The sequence below is a fragment of the Atractosteus spatula genome, chromosome 14, assembly GCF_055471065.1.
Source record: "Atractosteus spatula isolate fAtrSpa1 chromosome 14, fAtrSpa1.hap1, whole genome shotgun sequence".
Lineage (NCBI taxonomy): Eukaryota > Metazoa > Chordata > Actinopteri > Semionotiformes > Lepisosteidae > Atractosteus > Atractosteus spatula.
Window position 1 is genome coordinate 40,347,187 of NC_142719.1, and position 24,058 is coordinate 40,371,244.

The window sequence follows — 24,058 nt, forward strand, 5'->3', positions numbered from 1 at the left end:
GCCAGAAACAAAGACATACAAATAATAAAATCCAGTCTTATAATGTGCGTGCTTTGCAGCTTATTTTTGCATACAGAACAAACATTGGTATCCACTTGTAGCTAGTTACTGCACAGCAATAACTAGGTTTGGGGGAGTAGTTTGGATAAGGTACTTTGCTCATGGGAAAAGCAACAGCATTCTGATCTGGGATTCGAAGGTATGACCCTCCTCTCAGGAATCTAGAGCCCTAATTAATGTTCCGCCGCCACCCTCTTAAAAAGCCCTGAAGTGTGTTGATGATTTGTAGGTATCAGGATAGCCAGAATATAGGGATCACAAGAGCAAAGATCAAAAGGTAATTGGTAATGGAGCAGGCCTACAAGGCTGTCAGCAGGTAGCTGGTGCAAACATCAGGGTGATAGAAAATATCTATGTGTATATGTTAGTGGAGATATATAAACTGTATGGATTACCTAAGTGAAAGCTTTATCTGCTCTAGTCATGGTAATCATGCGTCATGCTCATCTTGTTATTCAGGAGAGACTTCAGATTGAACCTGTTTAGTCTCCAAATGTCAATGAGTTTGACCTCCTCAGGGAGACTTTACAGAACCATCATGAGGTGCAAATGGATGCGGTAAAACTTCCAGATTGCAGCCCAGGCTTGACTTGAACCCCAGTCCTCAGGCTGGAAAGGTCCGGCCTGTGAACTTCCCCTACCAACAAATTCCTTTTAGCCTGGTGGTATTTGGAAATTTGGATAATGGTTAATGGTTTTTATCGAGAGCTTATCTTGCCTCCTCAGTACGAAATCAGATCTGGAGTGCATCATGATGATGAGGCCTACACAGAGCAGCGTGCTGTCGAGTTGTGAAGTGCTACCCAAGACGCTGCAGTGAACATACCAGGCACATTTCACTGATGGTTATCTTGCTGTGTATGCTGGACAGATGCAGTAATCCCTTTCAGGCCAGGCGGAGTAGTGGAGAGCTGTTGATCGTCCCACTAGTTGCACAACAAAAGAAAAGATCTGGCAGTCATCAAGCCAGTCATCTCTTTATGAGTATCTGCATGGACTGTGTGAAATGTCGATGTGGGCAGTGTTTAGGAGGATCAAAAGCTGCCAATAAAATTTCTTTGGCAAGATCTGGAGCCCTCATGGGGCCTGTATCACTGCTGTGCTGCTCCAAAAGCAGTAGAAGGCACGATGGATGAAACAATGGTAAATGGGATGTTTCAAAGCTTTGCTTTCCAGGGAAAATCACAAATCCATAACCCAAGGCCCACAGGCAATGGATCACAGAATTGCTGGGCAGAGCTCTTAAGATTTTCAGTCCCCCCAGGCAATGGGTACCTCCATTCCTGTGAGGCAAGTAAAAGATAATAAAAACTGAATTGTATGAATTCCCCTATCCCCTGTCCTTTCAAATGACTGAGCTAATTGTGCTTCTTAAATCACACAAGAATAATGCAATAAAATGCAACAGGCACAGCTAGCATCCAATATACATAACTGAATAGTGTCCATACGTTACAATGTTCATGAACACATGGTATTGCTCATTATAACTGGCACGTGTTTCGAGAACATATAGTACATATCTTAGCAGAACAGACTGAAAGTTATGAGAAAATGGAAATTCCTGTCAAAAGAAGCTTTAATCAGTGGAATTCAAATTTCTGTACTTTGGCCAAATAATTAACAAGGGCACCACATGGAGGAAGTCAGACACTGAAAATCTGAAAATGTAATTGCACTATGGGCTTCTAGATTTGTTTCTTCTGTGTGTATATATGTCTTTAACCAGGGCAGGATTAGTACTCTGAGCAGACAGAGAGAAAAAATCACTTGGTCTCAACATAGCACACTTTCCGCTGCACCGTACGGCTTCATGGTGTGAAAGCAAACACACCTGTAGCACTCTGGAACTCAGGGTTTTAAATTCCTGCTTTTATTTGCAGAATTTTAGTGCCTCCTGGTGGTCACCATTCATTTTTGTTTTCCAGATCTGGTACAGAATGAAACACAGTATTTGTTTTTCTTATTGAAACCTAAACATGTAAAAAACACATTTAAATAGCTAAATCCAATCTTGGTCGGGTTCGAAATATTCCACAATTTGCCATGTTTTACACACTCACGTATATAATTCTTGCTTGTTACTGCCAGCAAGGTGGATAGCAACAATTAATGTTCACTCTGACATCCAAGTCTTTCACTTCATTGTCTTTGACAGGCAGCATAATTGGCATAGAATCCAAATCAATTAGTTGTTTTAAGATTTTGTTTTTGGCCTTAGTTATCTCTAGTGAATTTCTAATCCCCTAAAATACAGTTTGGGCCATTATCCTGGAATGCTGGTTGATTCACTGTTTTGCATTAGGAGGAACAATTCCATTTTTTTATTACTTTTGATATTACTTGCTTAAACTTTTGTTTTGTGTTACAGTATGTTTAATTTAAGTACTTGTGTTTTGCTACTGTTCTAAGAATCAGTTCAACGGGTTAATAAGAGGTTGTTCTGCTTCCCTATGAGACAATGCAAGCTGCTGTTCAATATATCAAAGCAGAAATATATCTGACAGTAAATCCATTAAAACTGGAGATAAACATTTTATAACTAAGCAAATATCCACAAAAAGACTGTCCTGCAAATATATACAAAATCAACAGTATATATAACATACAGTGTAGATGCTTTTAAGTAGCTTGATAAAGATAGGATCCTTGTCTGCAAAAACATATTCAGCCTTTTTGCAATTTAGGGTTTAGAAACATGTAGCATACATTTTTCCACAAGGTTGGAATGGCTGTCCTGTAATATTTAATCTACTGTACCTGATTTAGCTCTCCCATCCAAGTCATGGCAACCTGTCTGCTCTGCCCTTAGCATATGGGAATGCATTCTGCTAACAGAAAAAGTACATATGGAATAGATCAATATCTGGCTGGAATTCCTTCTGTTGCTGTCATTCTTGAATTTAAAGTGTAATTAGAGTATGATTTATATGTACTGTATATATTTACTATCACCTGAATATGAGCAAAACTGATCCAACCCAGGTATTTTTTTCTTTAGCAGTGCTGGCTTTGTACCTATATCATATCTCAATGTGTGATTTCTTGTTCCAATCCGTTATGCCCCACATGTTTGAAAACACGTAAGGATTCCCACCAGATGAATTTCCTCTCCAATCCAGTGCAATGAGGGAGAATTTAAAGGCTGACAGATACAGGTCTTGACGTACCCATTCAAATAAGTGTGAAACATCATAAATCATATTTTTATCCTTTCAAGCAGGGGTGAGCAGCTGGAAGGAGTTTCATTCAGTAATGTTTAAGATGTGATATGGCTGCAGGACTGTAAATCATCACGAAAGCTTAGAAAAATAGTTACATCTGGTGTTCAGTAAATAAGTAGCACCTTGGCCTACAGTAAGAGACTTGTTGTTAACAATCCAGGTTGTAAAAAACCCTGATGTCAGCCCTGAAAAGGATTCAGGAAAAGAGCATTTTCCTATATTCAAAAATAAAATTTAATCAACAAAGTCATGCTATTAAATGCAGTTTTATTAACTTTAGAAATGTTAACATGCTTAAGAAAGGATGAATTATGTTAATGCACACATTCAGTTACAGTTTGGAACAGTCAGATATTTAACATGATTAATTTATCAAAAGTTTTAAGGTAAGATTAAATATTGGTGTTAAAATATAAAAATAATTTCATAATGATTTGTTATTAGTTCATAAATAAAGTATGTAATTATTTAGGACTGTAAAAAAATTCTGTTATACATCCCTGAAAGAAAATATTTTCAGATCTGTTGTTCTGTAAATTAAAAAAGAAATGATAGAAATATTCATTTGAACCCTGCAAGTTCAAGTGATTACAGCTGTCACAGTGATGCAAGCCACAGATTCACAACTCAAGTGCTTCAGTGCCAGCTTACAAGTGCTGGAATATAATCACCAAAAAGTCTGTTTTTCACAGTGGGGTTCAAGCCACATGAGCAATGGGAGCCTAAAATAGAACAGCTGCTAGCAGACTTTTCTTTGTGAAACGTACACGTATGAGACTCGGTTCCTATTGGATTCAACAATGAAGGGCGTAGCCCATCTCCCAAAGGAAAACAGGTTCTGAGAGTTAAATAACGTCTGTCTCAGAGCCAGGCTCAAGTGTTGTAAACAGCACGATGCTTGTGGTGTCTATGAGCAGTGCACACAGATGTCTGATGTCTGCTTTGACATTGCAAGTTAAAACCGCACACACATTGTTTCTTGTCCATTTATTGGAGCCAGAAGCATAAAAGCTCACTAGTCTTACACCGCTCTTTGTGCACTTTGGTGCTGCCACACAATTTTGCATCATGGTCATTTCTAACATAGCACATAAGTGGTTATGTTCCATAGCCATACATAGTTGGCCAGTTCTCTATACAATAACGAAGTATGACTCTTATACATACTGCCACCTGTCAGAGCCCTAAGACCATTACAGTAACTTAATGTACTTTTTCTCTAGGAAGCCTAACATTCTTCCCCAAATTACCTCTTCACAAAAAAACACTCTGCTGCTAAACAATTCTTTGTTCGAATCATAACATTCAGATAAAGGGACTCCCTTAATCCCTTAATTTATAGTAGTAAATCTTTGTAGTGTATTTACTCTGTAGTGTACATTTTCCTTAACTTGTTGAGTTAATTTCAACTGGCTTGAGCATGGTACCAACAATATCCAGCTCTGAAGTTTGATTCCCGATCGATCAGAATCCCATCCTGCACCTTAGTCACCGACTCTACAGCATAGCTGAATCTGCGATGCTGCTGTGACTTGACTGAGAGAGAGGCCATCAGTTAGGTGGGAGACTACCAGCATAGCCCCGATATAAATCATGAAACTAAAATTGTCCTTAGTTCTTCACATACTGCCCAAAATCAGTGAGAGACTCTGCCTGGAAAGTTGTCCCAGTGAAGTCAATCTAAAAGGATTACATTGGAAGGGCTTAGTTAAAGACCCTGGTGAATCATGCACCACACACACTGAATTTACTTCATTTTAAAGGATGAAAAATAAGTATGTAGGTTTTTAAAAAATACCACATGTGCTTATTCAGTGGTAAGGGTCAGGAAACCTAAGGGTAACAAAACTAGCATCACAGAGCTTAGTGTTAAGAGAGCCGGGATGCAGCTTACTTTAGGAATGTACCACTCTGGCACTGACTTTCTCAAATCATAGGGCAGTGGGGAGGAAGATTTCTAACATGCCAAGAGTAAGCTTATTTCACCCCAGGTATTGTATTCTCATGAACTTCAAAATTTAAATGGAGAAACATTTTTCCTGCCCGCATGAGCCCTTACATTTTTTGCTCATGCCCACACTCCTAGTGGAACACTGTTTCAAATATCCATCAGAATGTGCACAGGAGTTTGAGTGTAATGTTTTATTTGCCTCGCAAAATGGCCAAACACAGTCAATAAAATACCTTAGATAATCTGCTACCCGATTGTTAATAAAAAGGATGGAGCATACAAAATTCACTCATTGTGTTCTGCAAAAAGAAAAGCAAGTTTCTTTTAAATCACTGATCACTTTTTGGATGCAGATGATGATAGTTATAGAGCAGAACAAAAAACAGACAGTTCTAAGTGTGATGTTACTTCTCATCAGAAGACAGACAGAACATTTCTACCTCCAGTACATGATCTGCAGGGCTTTCAAACTTTGCCCACATTAGCCAACAGAAATGAGGCATAAACTGCAAGCCAGCTAGTTATAGTACAGTACATTGATTTTAAAAGAGAACAAAACACTGTGCAAAGATTGATTGGAAAAGGTTTCCTCAGACCGTGTAGAATGTCAGACCTCAAGCGTCTTCAGCTAGTTTTTCTACATTTCTTTCAACAGCTTTTTTTTTGTCACAGTGAACCAGTTGAATTAAAAGGCACAAAACATGGTCAAAAAGGCCCAGGAGATGTTTATTTTAGAAATTATCTCAGATTCTTCAAACTCTTACTGTTTGCTCATATCACGTTTTTCATGTTTGGTTCCAAATATCTCACAGACCAGAGCCTGAGCAGTCATCATTCCTTTGGGTTTATCCTGTGTTATTGCATGTCTAACGGATTGGTTTCAAATGAGATTCCCACACAGAGCAATGCCAGTCAAGCATTAATAATTCAATCACTTTCAATCGTATTTGTTTTACAAAGATTTTTGTCAGCTTTACCAAAAGCCGGGGGATTGTAGAGACAAGGGAACTCTGAAGGTGAAAGTAATTGCAAATGTTTTTTAAATTTAGTAGTATCCAAGAACTGGAATGGTATACAGCACAGAGGTTTCAAATAAACCTCTCTTCATATTCTCAGGCTCAATGATTCATCTTTGTATGGTGTGTCCCATTTGTACATTCTCAATTGATACGTATCCAACAAAAATATTGAAAAAGAAATGTGTTATGTTTGTGCAAACCACTTTGCGTCACACACATTAATTCTATTCCTAAATTCAAAACTGACAGGCCTGGCTAATCAATAATAGAAACTCATAGCAGATGCATTCAATTAGGCATTTCTGCTCAGATTACTTCACAGAGGATTTCACATAATAGCTCTTACATTACTTTAATAAAATCCAGCGATTTCTCTTGATTTGGCTATTACAGACATCAATCAATCCGCTGTTGCTACTGCTATATCAGCACTCAACTTTCACCACACCATAATAAGAAATTCCAAATTGTTATTGTTTTTTTCTAAAGAACATAATCCAATTCCCCCAAATTTCCCCCATTTTGTGATGTAAAATGTCCTTCACTCCCTCGGTGAATCTTATCTTTTTGGCATTTGTTTTGAGAAGAACATAATGTCTTCATAAAACAAATCCTTGTAGCTGTGATAATGTTTGGATAAAAACTCATGTCAGGCTCTCTGACTAGGCAGTGGCAATTTGTAATCCACACATGGAAAGCAAAGTATTTATTCTTTTGTTTTTATCTCAGGCCACCAATCTGCCCATTTTCAAATATGTTAATGGATCCCCAGTGTAAACAGCTCTTCAGCAGATGCATTTAAAAAAAGGGTTATAATTATTGCCAGATACAGGGTAAGGACTAGAGATGGCACTAGGTTAAGGTTTGGAGTCAGGATTAGAGATAGCATTGTGTACGGAGACGTACAGTATAAATTCTCCATCAGCTTAAGATACTACTGCAGATTTTTCAAGTTGTGAAATCTAAAGTATAACTTTGAATTGTACAGATTTTTCTTTTTTTCACCTGCAATTTTCTGTCATTCTGTTTCCTGCTTTATCCGTGGCCACATATTCTGTATGTACAGTATGTTTAATGTGCTTCAACTTCCTGCTTCAACACTGTATGTTTTTTTTTTCTGGGCTTCCTAACTGTAGAAAAACCAATATGGTAGGTTTGTTAAAAACCCCTTCACATTGACAAGAAAATGTGGTGGGAGGTACATTACCCCAAAGCCCAGTGGTTACGACAAATAAAACCTGTGCAGCACTGATGTGTACTTCTGTTTCAGTTATTTTTATTATATGACAAGTAGTTTGGAATCACCACATTTTTCATTGTTATTAACATTAATGTCCCATACCTGTTGGGAAGGACTAAAACACATGGACATGCTTAGTTATTACCCCCACTTGAAGAATTATTCATTCATACATGCAGCAAAGTCCACAGTGCCTGACAGGAGAGTTACCACCATATTCAATGAGCAATTAGTTCAATAAGCAGTGCCTCTCTAATTGACTTTACTGCCAGAAAGCCCGACTGATTAATCCCATCCCAGTGTTTTGCCAGATGTGCACTGTTGCTTGGGAAATCAAATCCCTACCGGATAATTATATGACATAAACTTAAACTTGCATTGTCTTGCATAGAACGTAACCTGCTCTCCAAGCAGATGTCCTTGAGCTAGGAGCCCCACCTTGGGCTTTCTTTAAATACCTAAATACTGATCACCTGGTCAGAATATAGTATCTGAAGAGCAGGTAAAATAATTAATCCATCGTCATTAGCACTGTAATATAGGGCATTCGATGTGTGCTGTTGTAGTTCAAGTACAAGGAGAGGGGGAAGTTGGGGAAATAAGTGAGTTTCTCCCCCGGGCTTGAAGGAGAAACGTTTCCCAAAGAAAGCTGTTTGTTTCCATGCATTCGGGAAGGGTAGGAAATACAACGTTCCAGAAATAGAGGAGGTGCGAGCCATCTTGATGGGAATTTCCTTTCTCACTGTCCAACAGTTGGCTGATGTTTATTTAAAAAGCCACAGGCGACTCAGACTCTGTCTGACAGCGACCCCTGAAAGCAGCTTTCTTCGACACAGTCTTATGCTCTACAGATATCTTCAGAAAGCTACCACAGAGCCTTTGAAATAAGAGGTCTGAATTTCCCGCTGTGATTATGGTTATGAAATGTTCAGTGGAAAGCTGTGTTCTTCTGCACAGTCTTTGTTCCCAAATGTCTAACGGGGTGTCTTAACTGTTGTTTCTCTCCATTGTTTCTCTAAAATGCTCAAAAACGTTCATGGTTTTCAAGCAGCAGAAGGAATTTCAGCACTTCTGTGGTCTACTAATTTCTACAGATTTTCTATTTGAAAAAGGCTGAATTGTTCCACTGTCCATATACTGATGTTGGACTTCAACTCTGGGAAAGAGGCAGTAGTCAGGCAGAACAGAGACAGTCATATGCCTGCTGGTGCTACATGGGAAGAAAGGTAATGCCCCCAAAAATAAACAGCATCTGATCGTACTGAAGAACAGGTGTGATCAAATTGACCAAGAAATGTAGGAGGAGTGGATGGCAGCCTTTGAAGAAGGAACTCTCAGCTCTATCTTCAGGGTTGTGGGACAAGTGTGTACCATCTGAATGAAAAACCACAAGTTTACATCCCCCAACAGGCTTCCATGCAATGATCATCTTCATGCAGAGGATACTGACAGAAATATATTCCCTGGACACCTGGATGTCCGACCAGCGTGTGCATCAGAGACATGGTCATTCACCTGTGCAACATCATGGCTGTGAGGAAGCAGGAGACGTGACAGTCCCTGTATATGCATACTACCTGTATTTGTGGTGCGGAGTGCTAAGTGCTGGGCCCACTGCAACCAAGTTCTGCAGCTGCTCATATACCCACTGTGCCAGGTCATTCATCAGCTGTTTGTAGCTGGTTTCCACAGCACAGTGATACTCTCTTCACGTACACCATTTTCAGGTAGGACCTGACTCTACTGTAAGAGAGAACAAAGGCCTTCGTCCCAATTGTCATCGTTCTGCTAGAATTTTCTCAACAAGAGTATTTTAAGTAGAAATCCAGATGCATGAGTTTCAAAGTCACTGTGATCTTAAAGCAGCCCAACAACAGTCTTCAGGAGAAAGCCTTCAAAACGTCAGGAATGGCCTCATCTTGCAGATGTCTGTCTATTGCAGATATCTATTAGACTACATTCATATGTAGTACCTTTTTCCAAAGCTCCTTTTTCAGAGCTCTCCCTGATGGCCATCAGTCAGCTAAAAGCATTACTGAAGGAATGCAAAGTAGTCAATTTCTGCAAACACATACATGAAGCAATTGCTCAAGAAAATTGTTGGAAAATTTTTCCACATTAAGAGTCGGAGACATTCAGCCATGTTTGGATTTTGGAGCTTCTTCCGTTTCTGAGAATGGCAGCCCCACAAGCTACAATTCCTGGAAGAAAAAGAGAGCAAATGCAACTGGAGATCCCTGTGAAAGAGATGATGGGAGGCTCGCGTATCCCTATGACCAGACAAGAAAAAGACGGAGGATCTCTTTGGATCAAACAGAGCTTGAGACAGACTATAAAATAAGTGGAAGTGTGACAAGAAAGACTCTTTTGGGAAAGATGTTGTCCTTCAAAGCATCTGAGGTTCCCTTATCTCAAACTGTGGAATACCCCTACCCAACGGACGACACCTTCTCCCTTGACACCCAGCCCACAGCAGAGAACAGAGAACAGGAGAGCCTTCTTACACTGCAATCACATTTGTGTACAGAAAACCACAGGGCTTATAGACTTTTGTGCAGCTTTGTTAATTAAGAATTCTTAATTGTTAATTTTTTGCTTGTGGTCATACGTGTATACAGTATGTGCAATCGTGTTTGCAAAAATAGGACTTGTTGGCATTTATTTTCACAAAAACAGAGGTTATGAGAAAGATCTGTCTATGTGAGATAAGGATGTTGTGTTGGTTAGTGAAAAGGGCTCTGGATTCATTAGTGGAAGGCTGTTGACACAGAACTCCAGTGGGACACTGCTATTGTGACCTTGAGCAAGGTGCCTGTCTCCAATTGCTTTAAACTATACAATGGATACAAATGTTACAAATGTACTGTAATTGCTTCAGAAAGAAGCATCAGCCTAATTATTAAATAATAATTTTTATCTTTAATTGGTAACAGGACACCATGTGTTGGTAATGGTGTTGTGTTAAGTGTCATTTCAGTCGGGATATTTTTGCATTACAATTTCCAAAATTATGACATAATGTTCAAGTTCATAAATTATGGCAGAAGATAGTGGTATTTTAATTATTTAACATCTTCTTTGCCTGATTTATGGATGTATGAGACTCAGTGGATCAAAATATCAAAATGACAGTTGATGTTATTTTGGGGGTGCTTACAGTGCAGTGGACAGGAATGTCAAGCAGGGAATTTCTTATCAATGCTACCGAGTATCGTGCAACCTTTGAGTTCAGCCAACCTTTTAAAACAGTGAAACATGATTGCTCAGTTTTGTACAGCCAGTTATCTGAGGGCTTAATTTTCATTTGTTCGGTTTACAGAACACTAAAATCATGTAGCTAAAAAGAGAACAATCAAAGCCCAAGATTTATTGCTGAGATAATAGATATTACTGCATCACTGAGAACATTTCAAAATCAGTGGCTGATGCTTAATAATTGCTATGTTCCAAACTTGAGGTTTTTCCCTGATCATTTGTCTCATTAATTTTACAATTTCCTGTGGTCTCGTGATAATCTAATCCTGGAAATTGGTCTAATTGGTTGTTTGTCCTCAGCAAAACATTTTTCTAACAGTTACATGGTCTGTTTGGTGCTTTGCTTCCGCCTTTAATGAGCTCCAGGTGTGATATCAGTTGCAGTGATATTTTTATAAAGATTGAAGCGTGTGACTTTATTATACCCACAGGGGTTTTTAAGTGTAGGTAATGAAACTGTGACTTAGCGTTGATGTGAACACAACTCAGTGTGACAGTAATTACGGAGATTAATAACGAAGTCTTAATGGCTAGGCTGATGTGAATATGGTCCCATAGCTTTAAATCCATCAACTAATGCAAGCACCAAAGCCTTTGATTTATCAAGGAGCCTTCAGTGAGTGGAAATTTGCACCATATTGCCTGAATGGGCAAAGCAAACGCTTGATTAGAAACATTTCGATACAAGCAGCTCGTGTGTTGCATTCTGAACTCTGAAAGAGTGCTGAAGGTCAGAGTCTGCATTAGATGGCTTGATTACCTCACTACAAAACAATGACTCTAATTACATTTTGACTTGAATACTATAAAAACTCTTACCCCAAACATTGCCTCCATGTGGATTGGGATTTGTTTTACCTCAATCAAATGGAAATGTGCAAAACGCCTCCATATTCCTTGACAATCCTGACTCTTAAACTAGCCTATAGGGTAGTGAAGGATTCTCATCTCATCTCATTTAAGGCAGGTTTTGCGATATTCAATCAATTTAAAATGCTTCTAGACCCATAGGTCGTCAAGGTTACTTGGAGAAGCAATCATCTCAAACAGCACAGGTTATGGGATATGCAACTGGTTGGAGTGAATAAAAAGGAAAAAGTTTGATTCTCGAAAAGCTTGCTTTCTCATGCAGTGAGAAACTATCTGGGTCAGGAGGAGACTACAGGAGACAAACATTGTACTGCAGAGCAAGACTGTCACGCAGGACAGCTAATCACACTGGCTGACTGACTGATGAGGAGAAATAATTATTATCTCTTCCTTTCTCCTAAAGGTCAAGTGACTGGATATTCTATGACTCCACCTACCATTGACAGCCTGAAAGAAGACCTTGTTATCGACGCCAATGACACATTGACCATTACATGCAGGTAAATGATTTCCTATCTGAATGCCTTGTTTATATAAGATATGAAATGCAGGGGAAAACTATGTGGCTGGGCAATTTTTGATTTTACAAGTCCCCAAGTTCACTTATGAATATAACGCTGTCCGAATGTTGACTTTTTGCATTATTTTGTGCATTATTGTAACATGTTTTTGTTACATTCTGATCAATGTGAATTCAGGATTGCTAAATAATCAGTTTGGTTTATTCTCACTCAAACTAAGCTGTATTAATATGATTCCAAATCTTTATCATAGAAGAAAACACTTGTGGAGGTTTTGTTGAGGCCCATACAATATACATATCTAGTAACTCCTCATTGTCAAAAACATTTACACAGCAGTGTGTACGTATTGTAACATCTCCCACTGACAATGTGCCAACTAACAGCCACCATAGTGAGAGATGTGCCACTTCTCCAGTTGGCACTGAATCTCCAGCAAGGCCCAGTGGAGTTCACAGTGTGTGAAATTGAGAGTGGCACTACCTGCCAGGTGTGGGTGTGAAAGGAGCATGTCCGCAGGTTCTTGCTTCCTGTGGAAGTACAGGAGTTGTAGCTGTAAACCTAACTCATAAACAACTGGCCATCCCCCAATGGGAGAGTAACAAAATAAAAACAAAATGACTTGCACTTCCAAATTCAATATTGTATCAATGTCAAATAAGTGTAGTTTAGCAGACGTCCTCTATTACAGAAAGAGCAGAATCTGGTCGACATGTCTTGCTATGGAGACTTCAATATGGGTATTAAAAATATCATTTGTTTCATTTCATAATGTTGAATGGCCTTTATGTGCATAGAGAAAATATGTCCTTAAGCAAAGAATGTATAAGAGCTGTTACAGGTGTTTCACAAAATGCAATTTCTCTACTATGCATACACAATAAGTCCACATCTTTGTATTAAAGCTTCTAAACATCACCAATCCCCTTATTACTCTCTTAAGTAGATTATAGATCTGCTTTTTCCAAATATTAGATAGTACCAGATATTCACTCATAGACAGCATGTTCAGGCCTCCCTATTCAGCCATTCCGGTCATTGTTTTTAATTAAGGGGAAGCAAAATAAAAATGGAGACAAGAAAATGCAAAACCAGAAAACTGATCTTTCTGAAGGAGTGTGTTTATTCAGGCTAACACACCTACATTTCTGAGATATTTTTTAAAGGATACTAATATTCCAAAGCCATGTTGATCACTACATCTTGGGCACTAGTGGTGAAGTGTTTCATAACACGTGTGTTATGAAAATGAAGTATTACCAGCTTAATTTGTCTCAGATTGCAGAAATCTCCCTTCTGTTGTCCCTCTTGCCAAGAATCCTGAAGCCAATCTGTCTTTTGCAGTAGCAGCAATATGCTTTTTGGAAGAGTAATAATATTCTTGGCAGTTCTACTTTGGAGTTGTTCATAAAACAAAATGTTTTGCATTTAAATATTTTAGGGTTTCATATTTAAGGTAGCTTTGAAGGTCAATACTTTATTCCAGAGGAAGTTTCTTGTGTTCCCAGCAAACTGCATTGGGTAGAATTGATTTGTAAAAATCAAACAGTGCTTGCACATGTCTGGTCAGTTTTGACAATAGCCAACTCAGTTGCTATTTGGAAGATTTAGAATGTAATCTATTACAGTATAAAATGCTATTGTATTGTATTGCATCGCTAGTGTACAGTATATTTGCAGGTGACACTGTCCCTTCTTCTTTCACTGTCCAGGGGACAGCACACTCTGGACTGGGCCTGGCCTGAGAAGAGCCTCAGAAAACAGGAAGTGAAAGATCGCCAGGACCTGCTATATCCCACTGTGCTTCCAGGTCACCGAGCAGTCTGGGTCAAGGAGTGCCAGGGGGAGCCTGGAAAACCGTACTGCAAAACGCTCGTGCTGACCAGAGCCTGCGGCAATGATACCGGCTACTACCGCTGTTTCTATAAGGATGTTAAGGCCGCCATCGATGGTGCCACTGCAGCCAGCATTTACGCATTTGTTAAAGGTCAGTCTCTGCCATCCAAGGCCAGGCGCAAGATATAAGGGGTAGATTGATCAGACGTGCAATATGTCTCTGTTTTACATCACAATTCTGCCCCACAAAACACATCAGAGCAGTTAATGGAGTGGGTTTCAATTTTTTCTGTTGTATGATAGTTTTAAAATTAAAATTATTTGGAAGTACAAACACATTTTGCACTGGAACAAAGACTTTTCTAAGTCGTCTTGGATATTGTGACGGTTTTACAATTCCTCACTACTAGTAACAGAACTTTGTAACTCAAACCTCTGATCCTGTAAGTTCACTTATTGCAGGAACTTAACACACAATCAAGTACTAAGCCTTGATTCTGCTGTGAACAAGGAGAGAAAAAGCACATTCTTACATCTAAGAATCACATAGCTCTGATTTTTTAAATTAGTTTTACATTTTACAAAAGCAGAACAAAATAACACAACAGTAGAACATGACAGCTGTCCTTCTCCAGTCATTTCATTAGAAAAACTGATTCTTTCCATTTCACACTTGGTCTTGTAGTGTAGTGCTTTCAGTCACTTTACTGTACTGTGGGTGTTGGCCAAGAGTTCACAAATATGAATGTCATGTTCAAAGAAGAAAAAAATGCATAACAAAGAAAATCCCTTTCTGTTTCTATTCATTCACGGCAATTAAAAATAATATAGCCCATTGCACCCTCTTGCTAAGGGGATTGAATAACCTACAACAGGAAGACAATGTATAAGATATTAATTTAATAGTACATTCAAGCATGGTGCAGAATTTCTCAGGCTCTTCTGTTATGGTTTCATGCCATGACTAAAGCAGTTGTGTTTCGTCTGTTAGCTTTCTGAAGTTTGTTCTTCTACTGGCATCTCATGCAAGTGACCTTTCTCACCTCTAGTCTTAGCCTTCCTTATTTTAAACCACCAAATAAAGCGATTAGAGGAATGCACTTCCAGGAATGAGAATCTGGAAGTGCAGAACCTGGGGTTGAAGAGATTGTGAGAAAGCGTTGTGCACACCACAGCCCAGGGGAGATAGGATCACATCTCACCTCGAAAGTTGCATTACTGTTTCATCCAAAGTTAACAAAACTCTATACTGAAACTAATTCAATTCATTAGTGTCAACGCTAACATTTCAGATCCGGCACAGCAGTCCCATTACCTCATCTGAACTAAGCAGGCCCCCAGAACAGTCTGAAGCCCATAGTACTCCAGACACTTTCTACAGACAGCCAGTGAAGATGTTGAGAGCAGGTTACCAGTTGACACATAGTTTCTGTCAGTTTTGGACTGTGTCAGTAAATCATACAATAGGGCTATGCGTCTATTTTTCCTTCCAGTTCGATCAACGCACTGATTTAGCTTTAAAAAGAAACAACATGTCAAATTTGGAAAGGAAGGCATTTTAAAGCATTCAATGTTTCTGAGTCAACACTTGGTGTGTTGTCATTCTGCACTGCTCTATGATTCATTTAAGAAACCTTCTGTTAGGTTTTACAGTGTGTAGGGGTAAGGTTAGCAAACACAATTAAAGCATGATAATATCAAGTCAAAGCTCAGATTATGGTATGGTAAAGCAACCTAAATAAAAGGGAATGTTTTCTTATTCAAGCAAACATCCTGAAGCATTGTTGCATCACAGATTAGTGCTTTACAGTTATATTTGCTTAGAACAGCATTGATTTGGATAAAGCAGACCATTCCGAGTTCCTAATTTTTTTAACCTTTTATAGGAATTGAACACTGGGCCCCTGTGCTGTGAGGCAGAAATATCACCATGCCACCCATAAATATAATACATGTTGAAGATAAAAATATCCAACAGAGCTAGGATGAGGGCAACACTGTTTTGCTTTGGGTACTGTAGGTTACCCACTGGTTGCATTAAATTCCGTTATGTGTGCCATGGGATTCTACAAAGGTTCAAGGATGGACAGAACTGTGAAAGAGCAGGGATCTCTCTCTGTGGTCAAGAGGCTGACCTTTGGGCCTGAAAACATCTGCATCTGAGGTTTCAATTAGCAATGTGCCAGAGGGCTGCAGCTTCTGAATGACAGCCACCACTCTCCGAGTCAAGAGCACACAGCAGTCCACTTTCTTGTTTTCACAGGCATGCCAGTAAAAGTATGCAAAGGAAAAGCTAATATTTTCCTTTTGGCAGTTTAGCTTTTTTTTTTTTTAACTGCACGTCTTTATTTATTTTTGGTTTGTTTGTAAAATATTTGTATAGGCCATTACAATGAATTTTTCTTTTAATCAGAAAGAATACAGAAAAACAATTTTTCTAATGAATTTTAAAATGCTCTTCAAGGATAGGAACAGACAATAGACTCTTTTGACCTTGTAAATATGTCTTTTTCGAGTAAAAACCAAACTATTGGCTTAGATTTTGTTTCGTGCTTTTGTAGAGTACGACAAAAAAATCAGAAATCAGCCGTGTTTGTTCAGTTCAACGGTGAAAAAACATATTTGATCATTGCTTCCACTTTACCCTGACGTACCACAAAAATCTATTTCGTTGACATGCGAGAATGATTTGCTTATCAATTATTTGATTTTTACTAACACAATTTCATTAACACATTCACTTTACTTTCAGCACAAGCGTATAGCAATTAATAAAACCCACTGCAAAATCAAACTAAAGGCAAAATTTCCTCTCTCTTTTATTTGGATTTTATTTAAAAAATGTCCCTATGCACTACAAAGGAGATAAGTATTCACAGATTACTAGGATTTTTTAGGAATTCAAGCCATGTTTAGCACCATCCATTACCAGAAAGCTCCTTTTTCCTGGAGAGGGTCTCAGTGTCTTGGACTAATGGTCTTTAAACAACAATGCCTGCTGTGCTGCAGATCAAACTACGACTGGGCATGGCTGCTCTCTCTGATGTGCTAATTTGCAACGACATCACCTGGAGTTTGGGGCCAGTTGACATCTTATGGAGGTCAAATACATTTTCACTTAGCCCCTCGAGTGGCTCAGAACCTCTAAGGTCAGCTCAGGTCACACACTGTCAGTGGGACAGAAACTCAGTATTTGGTTTTCAGGAAAACAGAAAGCGTGCTTCTGTTTGTGGGGTTTTACAATATTCTTTAATACTCAGCGCCAGAGCATCTCCTCTTCCATCTTGCACAGTCCTGAGGTATAGTCTCTTTCAAAGAGTTTGCGTGCCTCCAGCGGACGCTGCCCGAAGATTTCATTCGGTGACTTCTTAATGCAAAAAGGGGTATGAGTTCATAGTAATTAAAGGTATTAGGTGCCAAAGAGTTCACCTTTACTCTTTCTTTATTTCTGCTGGTTTCCTTTCGTCCTCAAAAATAATGAAAAAACGTGGTGTTGATTATGCGAGCTCACTTCAGATTATTTTCAGAGGGATGGAAAAATGTGCTGGTTCCTGCGAACACACACCAGACGGAACTGGCCAAATGTGATAAACACTGCAATAGCAGATATTCCGAGGGATGTGACTGAGGTGACAACTGTGTCTGTTTTGCTGGTTTCACTTTGTTTTGAGCAACAGTACATCCAGGGAAATTCCGGTTTTAGTCTTTTTCTGCATTCAGCACACACAGTCTCCCTGTCCGTGTTTGACTGTTACCATGTGCCTGCTGGGGTCATCGCGACCACTGTCTCTCTTTGCTGCGAGACCCCTCTTTATTAAGCTTGCTGTTCACGGTTCACATTGAGTTCAGACAGCAGCAAAGCTCTAATTCGGACCCCGAAGCCTTTTTTGCCTGTGGATGAGGTCAGCAGGCGGAGACGTTAAGTAGGAGACTGGTTCTATGAAATCTGTCCCCCACTAATTTCCCCTGACAAGGTGCCAAAACAGTTTCCACAGATCTTACCAGGGGGGTGATAAGAAACAGCTGAAATCACAACTGTAAAAGAAGGATGAACGTATCTGCAATGCCCAGCAACTTGGATGGGATTACACGTGGTTTTAGTTAGGAGGCCTGACTTATCTTAGGGAACCCCTTTCAAAGTTGGCTGTTTTACCATATAAAGTACGACTGAACCAGCCACTTAGGAGTCACCTAAGTTTGGAATCGACTTCCAGCTTTCCCTTGACCTTCTATTGGATAAAGTGGATAGAGAAATTGATAAATATTATCTGTACCAGATATCACCTATGATATTATTCCTGCATTTCCAAACAGTCTGCTGGTGTGACCAGCTGGGACCGTCTATCAAGTGTGTGTTTGCCCAGAGAAATCCGAGTCCACCCCAGGTCAGAAAGTGTCTATTCTTTTCTTCTCGATCGCAGATGAGACCCAGCCCTTCGTTAAAGGAAACAGCGATGCAGTCGAAGCTGTTTTTATCTCCCCGTTGTCGACTCTTGTCGAGGTACCGTGCCGGGTGACAGTGCCAGACGTGGAGGTCAAAGTTGGTCTGGTGAGTACCCCTTGTCCCATTACAAGAGCTCTGCCAGCAACCCCCCATCCTTAAAAATAAAATCAAATAAGATGAAGATCATCACTTATTGCCTGTTTTCCCTCCACATTATGCATTTGAAGCACAATTCTGAATGATATCTTAAAATTCATATTTCTCATGAGCACAGTAGTGAAAACTTGAACTTGATTGTGGCACTTTCTCAACAACACGCCCTATAATTGCAATAATACCTGAGTTTGTTTGTGAACTGACTTGCAGCAACTGTTGTTTCCTTTATGCACTTTGTACTTTGGGACGTTTCTGTATTGCTGTTCATCGCCACAGACGCTGCTCACAGCGTGTCCTTTCAGTTTGACGCAGGGGTGGGTGTCCCTCTGGACGAGAAGCAGCTGATCTGGAACAACAAGAAAGGCATGTCCATCCCCACCCAGCTAATCGTCACAAGGACCACACTCCTCGGCCTTTACTGCCAAACCTTCCTCAACAATGTGGAATACAGGTCCCCTGTCTTCCTCACGCACTTTACAGGTACCGAGACCGTCCTCTCACTCCCCCAAACCTAAATAGCAATGGTAAAAAAACACAATGGCAAAATAACTTCCTCAGCAGCCTCTACTGAACTGCAGAGCTTAGCTTTCTTCTTACAAAAAGATCAGACATAAATACATTGTCTTCTGATGCGCAAATGCACTAAATGACTGTGCCAAGGCCCAGAACTCACTATTTATGAAGGACAGGAAGGTCTTTCAGGGCAGGGGCAGGTACACAGTTTCTGGACAGGAGTGGATGTTGCGAATGACAAGTATTGGCATTTTTACCCCAGTGAAGTCTGAATATTGAAGGCTAGAAATAAAATCTAGGATGTTAGGAGCTAGAGAAAGTGGTGGGCCGAATTATCAGCTACTGTATGTTTCTCGATGAATAACATGGTGGAATTACACTAATATTTGTAAGATAAATATTAATACAAAGTACTATTAATATACATAGTATACAAAGTACAGTACACACTTTTTGGGCTATAGCAAGTAAACTGATACAAAGGGCAGTCTTATTTTCCTTGTAACCATTTGAGATCTCCTGGTCAAATGCTTACTGTATTCACCGTGTCAACACCACACTTTTCCTGGTAGCTTAGTGGAAAACCGAGCTGGAGTGCAAAAGAAAGAAACTGATTACAATTAAATACATCAGAATTAACGGGTTTTTTTTTTAATTAATGAATGCACTTGTTAAGAAAGCTACTGTATACCTTTAACGCAGTTCTACTTTCAATACTGCCAACCAGTGGTTTTCTTCCAAAGGCTCGAACTGTCGCTGATGTAAATTTAGGCGAGCGAGTCAAGGACGTTTGCTCATTGGAGTCTGCCAAACCATCTCTGTATTTAGTAATCTTGACTTCCACTATGAATTACACGAAGAAAAACCATTTCAAAAACAATTCACTTCCCTCACTTCACAAACAGCACGACAGCTAGCGGAAGCCCTTTTAATGTGTAGTCTGTATTGTCCTTTTTGAAACCTTCCGCTTGGAACTTTGCTTTCCAATAGGACTTGAAAGAAGCAATACATGTATACACTTTCTTTTTTAAAGTTCTAGAAAATATAAGGCGGCCACATTCATCTTGCGTCACGTTATAAAGCCAAGCACATTACAGGTTTTTCCTTGAACGCAGAGACCATTATGCAGGGGTCACTGTTCATAATGTTCAGGAAGCCAAAATCACAACGCTGCCCGCCAGTTCTTCAAACAAAAATGAAAAATGTAACTTATTTTTTTTCAGATTTTGTTTCTAACAACAGATAATTGGAAAAAAAATAGTTACAGAATTCCCTGCTAAGCAGAATCCTTTTGCTTCGGCCGTGCCGGAGAATTAGGTCGTTTACGGTCAGGAACAACTGTAGCAAGACAGGCAGCGACACCAGAAGGCTGTCCCCTACCCGCTGTCTGAATCCTGTTCTTCCCCCAACAGGCACCATCGTTTACGATTTCAAGCTGTATCCCGAGGAGTCGGTGGAGCTGATGATGGGGGAGACGCTAGTTCTGAACTGCACGGCGTTTGTGGAGTTTGACACCGCGGTGCATTTCAATTGGACCTACCCGGGCAAAAAGGTAGAGGGCTGATTAAAATCAGGCCGAGACCGGCGAATGGCGCATTCAGCGAAGCAGCAGCAAAAGCAACCCCCCACCATGTAAAAAGTAGTTCTTACGTGGGATTTTATGACCGTTTCTAGACTTTCGGTTAACAAAACAAGAAAGTAAATAACATATCTCCTTCAAAAGCAGCAAAGTACTGCATGTCTGCTTTTAACATCCATCAAATGCTGCCTCCCCTGAAAGAAAATATTTGGGGATTATCTACCAGGATCAGCTGCTTCTCATTAATAAGAACGCTTGTCTTGTTGTTAAATACACACATTCTCGATAGTATATAATGTTACAGTTTTCAATACTTTTACAGATTCATCTTCATCTGGGCAAAATTCCCTTGTTGTGTCAAAGCGCGCTTTTCTCTCCCCTTTCCATGATTTCTCTGTCGTGCTGAGTTTCCTTTCTCCCTGGTGACTGGCTGTGCTTGGCAGGCTAACCGCTCAGTGCAAATCCATCATGAGAGGAACTCTCTGACCCACAAGACAGAGGCCTCCAGCACTCTGGTCGTCCACAGCATGAACGTGACAGACACGGGCTCCTACACCTGCACTGCCAACAATGCGGAGAAGAGCTTGCAGCGCTCCACCCATGTCACTGTGCAGGGTAAGGCTGTCCTGAAGTCCTGAAATCCTGACCCATGGGGAAGGGTCTCCCCCGAAACCCCCCAGGAGAACTTCAGCAGGTCAATAAGTGCATTACAGCGAAGAAAGAGCAAGAAGGGGAGCAAGGAGTCTCCCTTCCTCAAAGGAGTTCAAGAACCCCTCGGCCCTCACACATTAACGTGTTGGCCGTCCCTACAACAAAACCATTGCATTGCCCGAATCAGTGAGTGTTCGAATAAAAATATAGGGAGAATCTGAATCCCGAATCCAGGGCCCATGAAGGCACTTGCCTGTGAAGCTTTAAACAAGACGAAAAGCTTTATCCTTGCTGTGCTTCTTTGAAAAAACGAAAACTTTTGTTATACAATTAAAAGTTCAAACTATTTAAAGGGGCTCACAAACTGTTATCATGTCATATTTATGCAGTACCGTAAAACATGTCACCTGAATTTGTTTTTTTTGTTGTTGTTTTTATGAATGCAAAAAAAAATATTTTGAAAACAATGAGGTGGTGGGCTGCTATACATTTGGCCTTCAAAAATGATTTTAATGTGTATCGCATTGTGAACTCACTTTTTATTGTCTTTTTTTCAATAATAGAGTAAAATCTCTTCTTTGGATGTATGTACCATAACCCCCCTCTCCCCAAGGAAAGCAACAAAGTGTACAAATAAAACCACTAAACAAATTTGGAGGTTGCAAAGTAACATCTGTAATTGAACAAAACATCAGTGGATCTGGGAATTTTGTGGCTTACAAATCTTTATTATTAGCACAGCTGTGACATAACTTTCTCATAACTTTGTGTTTCAGAAAAGCCCTTTATCAGCATTGACTACAAGGCAGGGCCACTGGTCGAAGCCACAGCTGGTGACAAGATCCTCAGGCTGTCAGTGAAAGTTTCTGCCTACCCCTTGCCTGAAACACAATGGTGAGAGAAGACTGGTTTATATTGACAGACTCATCACTACACTCCTTTGAAAGCTCCCTCAGCTCCAGATGACCACCTTATAAAAATAATAATGTGAATAATGAGAATAATGTCTCTGAAATGTCTTCTGTGGCTTGCATTTCTCATTGACAACCAAAAAGCAGCAATCTAGATGTTATTTACCATATTCACAAATTAGTATAAAGTCTCTTGAAGGCTTCAAAGCTTTTTCGTTCATAAATCATTTACATTTACAATACAACAGTCTAGAACTCTAGATTTGTGTTCACTTGGAGTGAGATTTAAAAGTGAGATAGTGAGCTACTGTATGTGCAAGTAAGATACATGTACTGTAGTTGTAGTCATAATTTTATTAAATTTTGAGCTAATCATAAGAGTACTGTAGTGTCTCAGTGGGAATTTGTTTAGATTTGTTTTTATTTTGTTTAATATTTTTTTTATTTTAATTTTATATATTAAACCCCCAGCCCAGAGGGAGGAATTGCAGAAGCAGTTGACAAAGCAAAACAACAAAGAAAAAAGTGGGGAAATGTATTTGGACAAGGAACATGAAACATCATATCACTGGAGCAATAGAGTTTCAGCGGGCATTTTTAAGGGTGATTTGTGCTTGTTTCAGGTACAAGGATGGAAAGTTAATAACCAAGAGCCCAGAGTTCAACAGGATGCGGTACCAGAACCATGGACTGGAGATCCGGGATGTGTTGCAACAAGATTCTGGCAACTACACCATCGTCCTCAGAAACAGCGCAGCCGGCCTGGAGAGGAGCCTCAGTCTCAGCCTGGTTGTCAACGGTAAGCACCTCGTCACACAAAGCTAGGCTTTGAGAAGGAGGGGGAGATCGGAGATTTTCATCAGCGAACTTACAGAAAAGTCCAGAAACCAAAAGGCCATATGACTTTGGAAATCTAAGAAGAATCAGCTGTTTGCATGAAGTTTAGAGCAGCAAGTCCTGCAAAAGGACAAAGTACTGTAACTATTCCTGTGCCCAGTTCCACAGTAACCTCCCACAGAAACTGTCTTTAATACTGTGTGTTTGGGAGCCGTGGTAGCTCAGATGGCAAGGGTGTCTAGCTCCTGACCGGAAGGTCCCGGGTTCAGTCCCAGGTAGGGGCAAGTGATTTTGCTTGCTCTAATTCCTTCCATACAGCTCCAGGTCCCCTCAGCCTGCTTTCTAAATGAGAACCGAGGGTTAATCCTTCCAGGGAAAAATGGTGACCCTTGCCCCCCATTCCCCATGGGGCATTCTGGGCCTGAAGGGACCTACTGTACCTACTGTGTGCTTGGCAGTCTGGCCAGAAACAGTGGAATTGGACAGCAAGATGAGAAAGCATGCAAAGAATAATCAAGTTACCTGAAATATATAGATGAAGCAAATGAAACATATCAACCAGTGTAGCTCACGGCATGTTTTGCATGGACACACGCAGTACTTTTAAAAGAGAAAAGCGGCAGGTCCAGGCTGCTGTCCCGCTCACCTCTGGAGCTCAGCTTGATCTGGGCCGGTGCCCTGTGCCTGTGCAGTTCCCCCGCGGATCCACGAGAAGGAGGTGGCTTCCCCCACCAGCATCTACCCGCGCGGGAGTCGGCAGACGCTCACCTGCACGGCCTACGGTTTCCCGCCCCCCACCTCCATCACCTGGCAGTGGAGGCCCTGGACGCCCTGCGGCCTCAACAGCACTCGCAGCACGTAAGGAGCCGGCCCTTCCGCTGTCTTCCTCTGGCAGAACCTGCTCGACACAAGTACAGAACGGGAGTCACGTTGCCACCCTAAACAGTACACAGTTTGTGCTTACAGCAATGCTTAGTTTGTTAACATTTTT

The 24,058-nt window shown here is 40.3% G+C and overlaps 1 protein-coding gene across 1 annotated transcript in view; it reads left to right on the plus strand.

Moving 5' to 3' along the window:
- The window catches only part of flt4 (fms related receptor tyrosine kinase 4), a 68,550-nt gene that overhangs the window by 20,722 nt on the left and 23,770 nt on the right, over positions 1 to 24,058 (plus strand). The window contains exons 2-10 of the mRNA XM_088933019.1: positions 12,023 to 12,119; positions 13,853 to 14,127; positions 18,398 to 18,525; positions 18,879 to 19,056; positions 20,502 to 20,641; positions 21,112 to 21,283; positions 22,096 to 22,213; positions 22,854 to 23,029; positions 23,760 to 23,925. Of these exons, the coding sequence (XP_088789145.1) occupies positions 12,023 to 12,119; positions 13,853 to 14,127; positions 18,398 to 18,525; positions 18,879 to 19,056; positions 20,502 to 20,641; positions 21,112 to 21,283; positions 22,096 to 22,213; positions 22,854 to 23,029; positions 23,760 to 23,925 (1,450 nt within the window). The remainder of the gene's footprint in view (positions 1 to 12,022; positions 12,120 to 13,852; positions 14,128 to 18,397; positions 18,526 to 18,878; positions 19,057 to 20,501; positions 20,642 to 21,111; positions 21,284 to 22,095; positions 22,214 to 22,853; positions 23,030 to 23,759; positions 23,926 to 24,058) is intronic.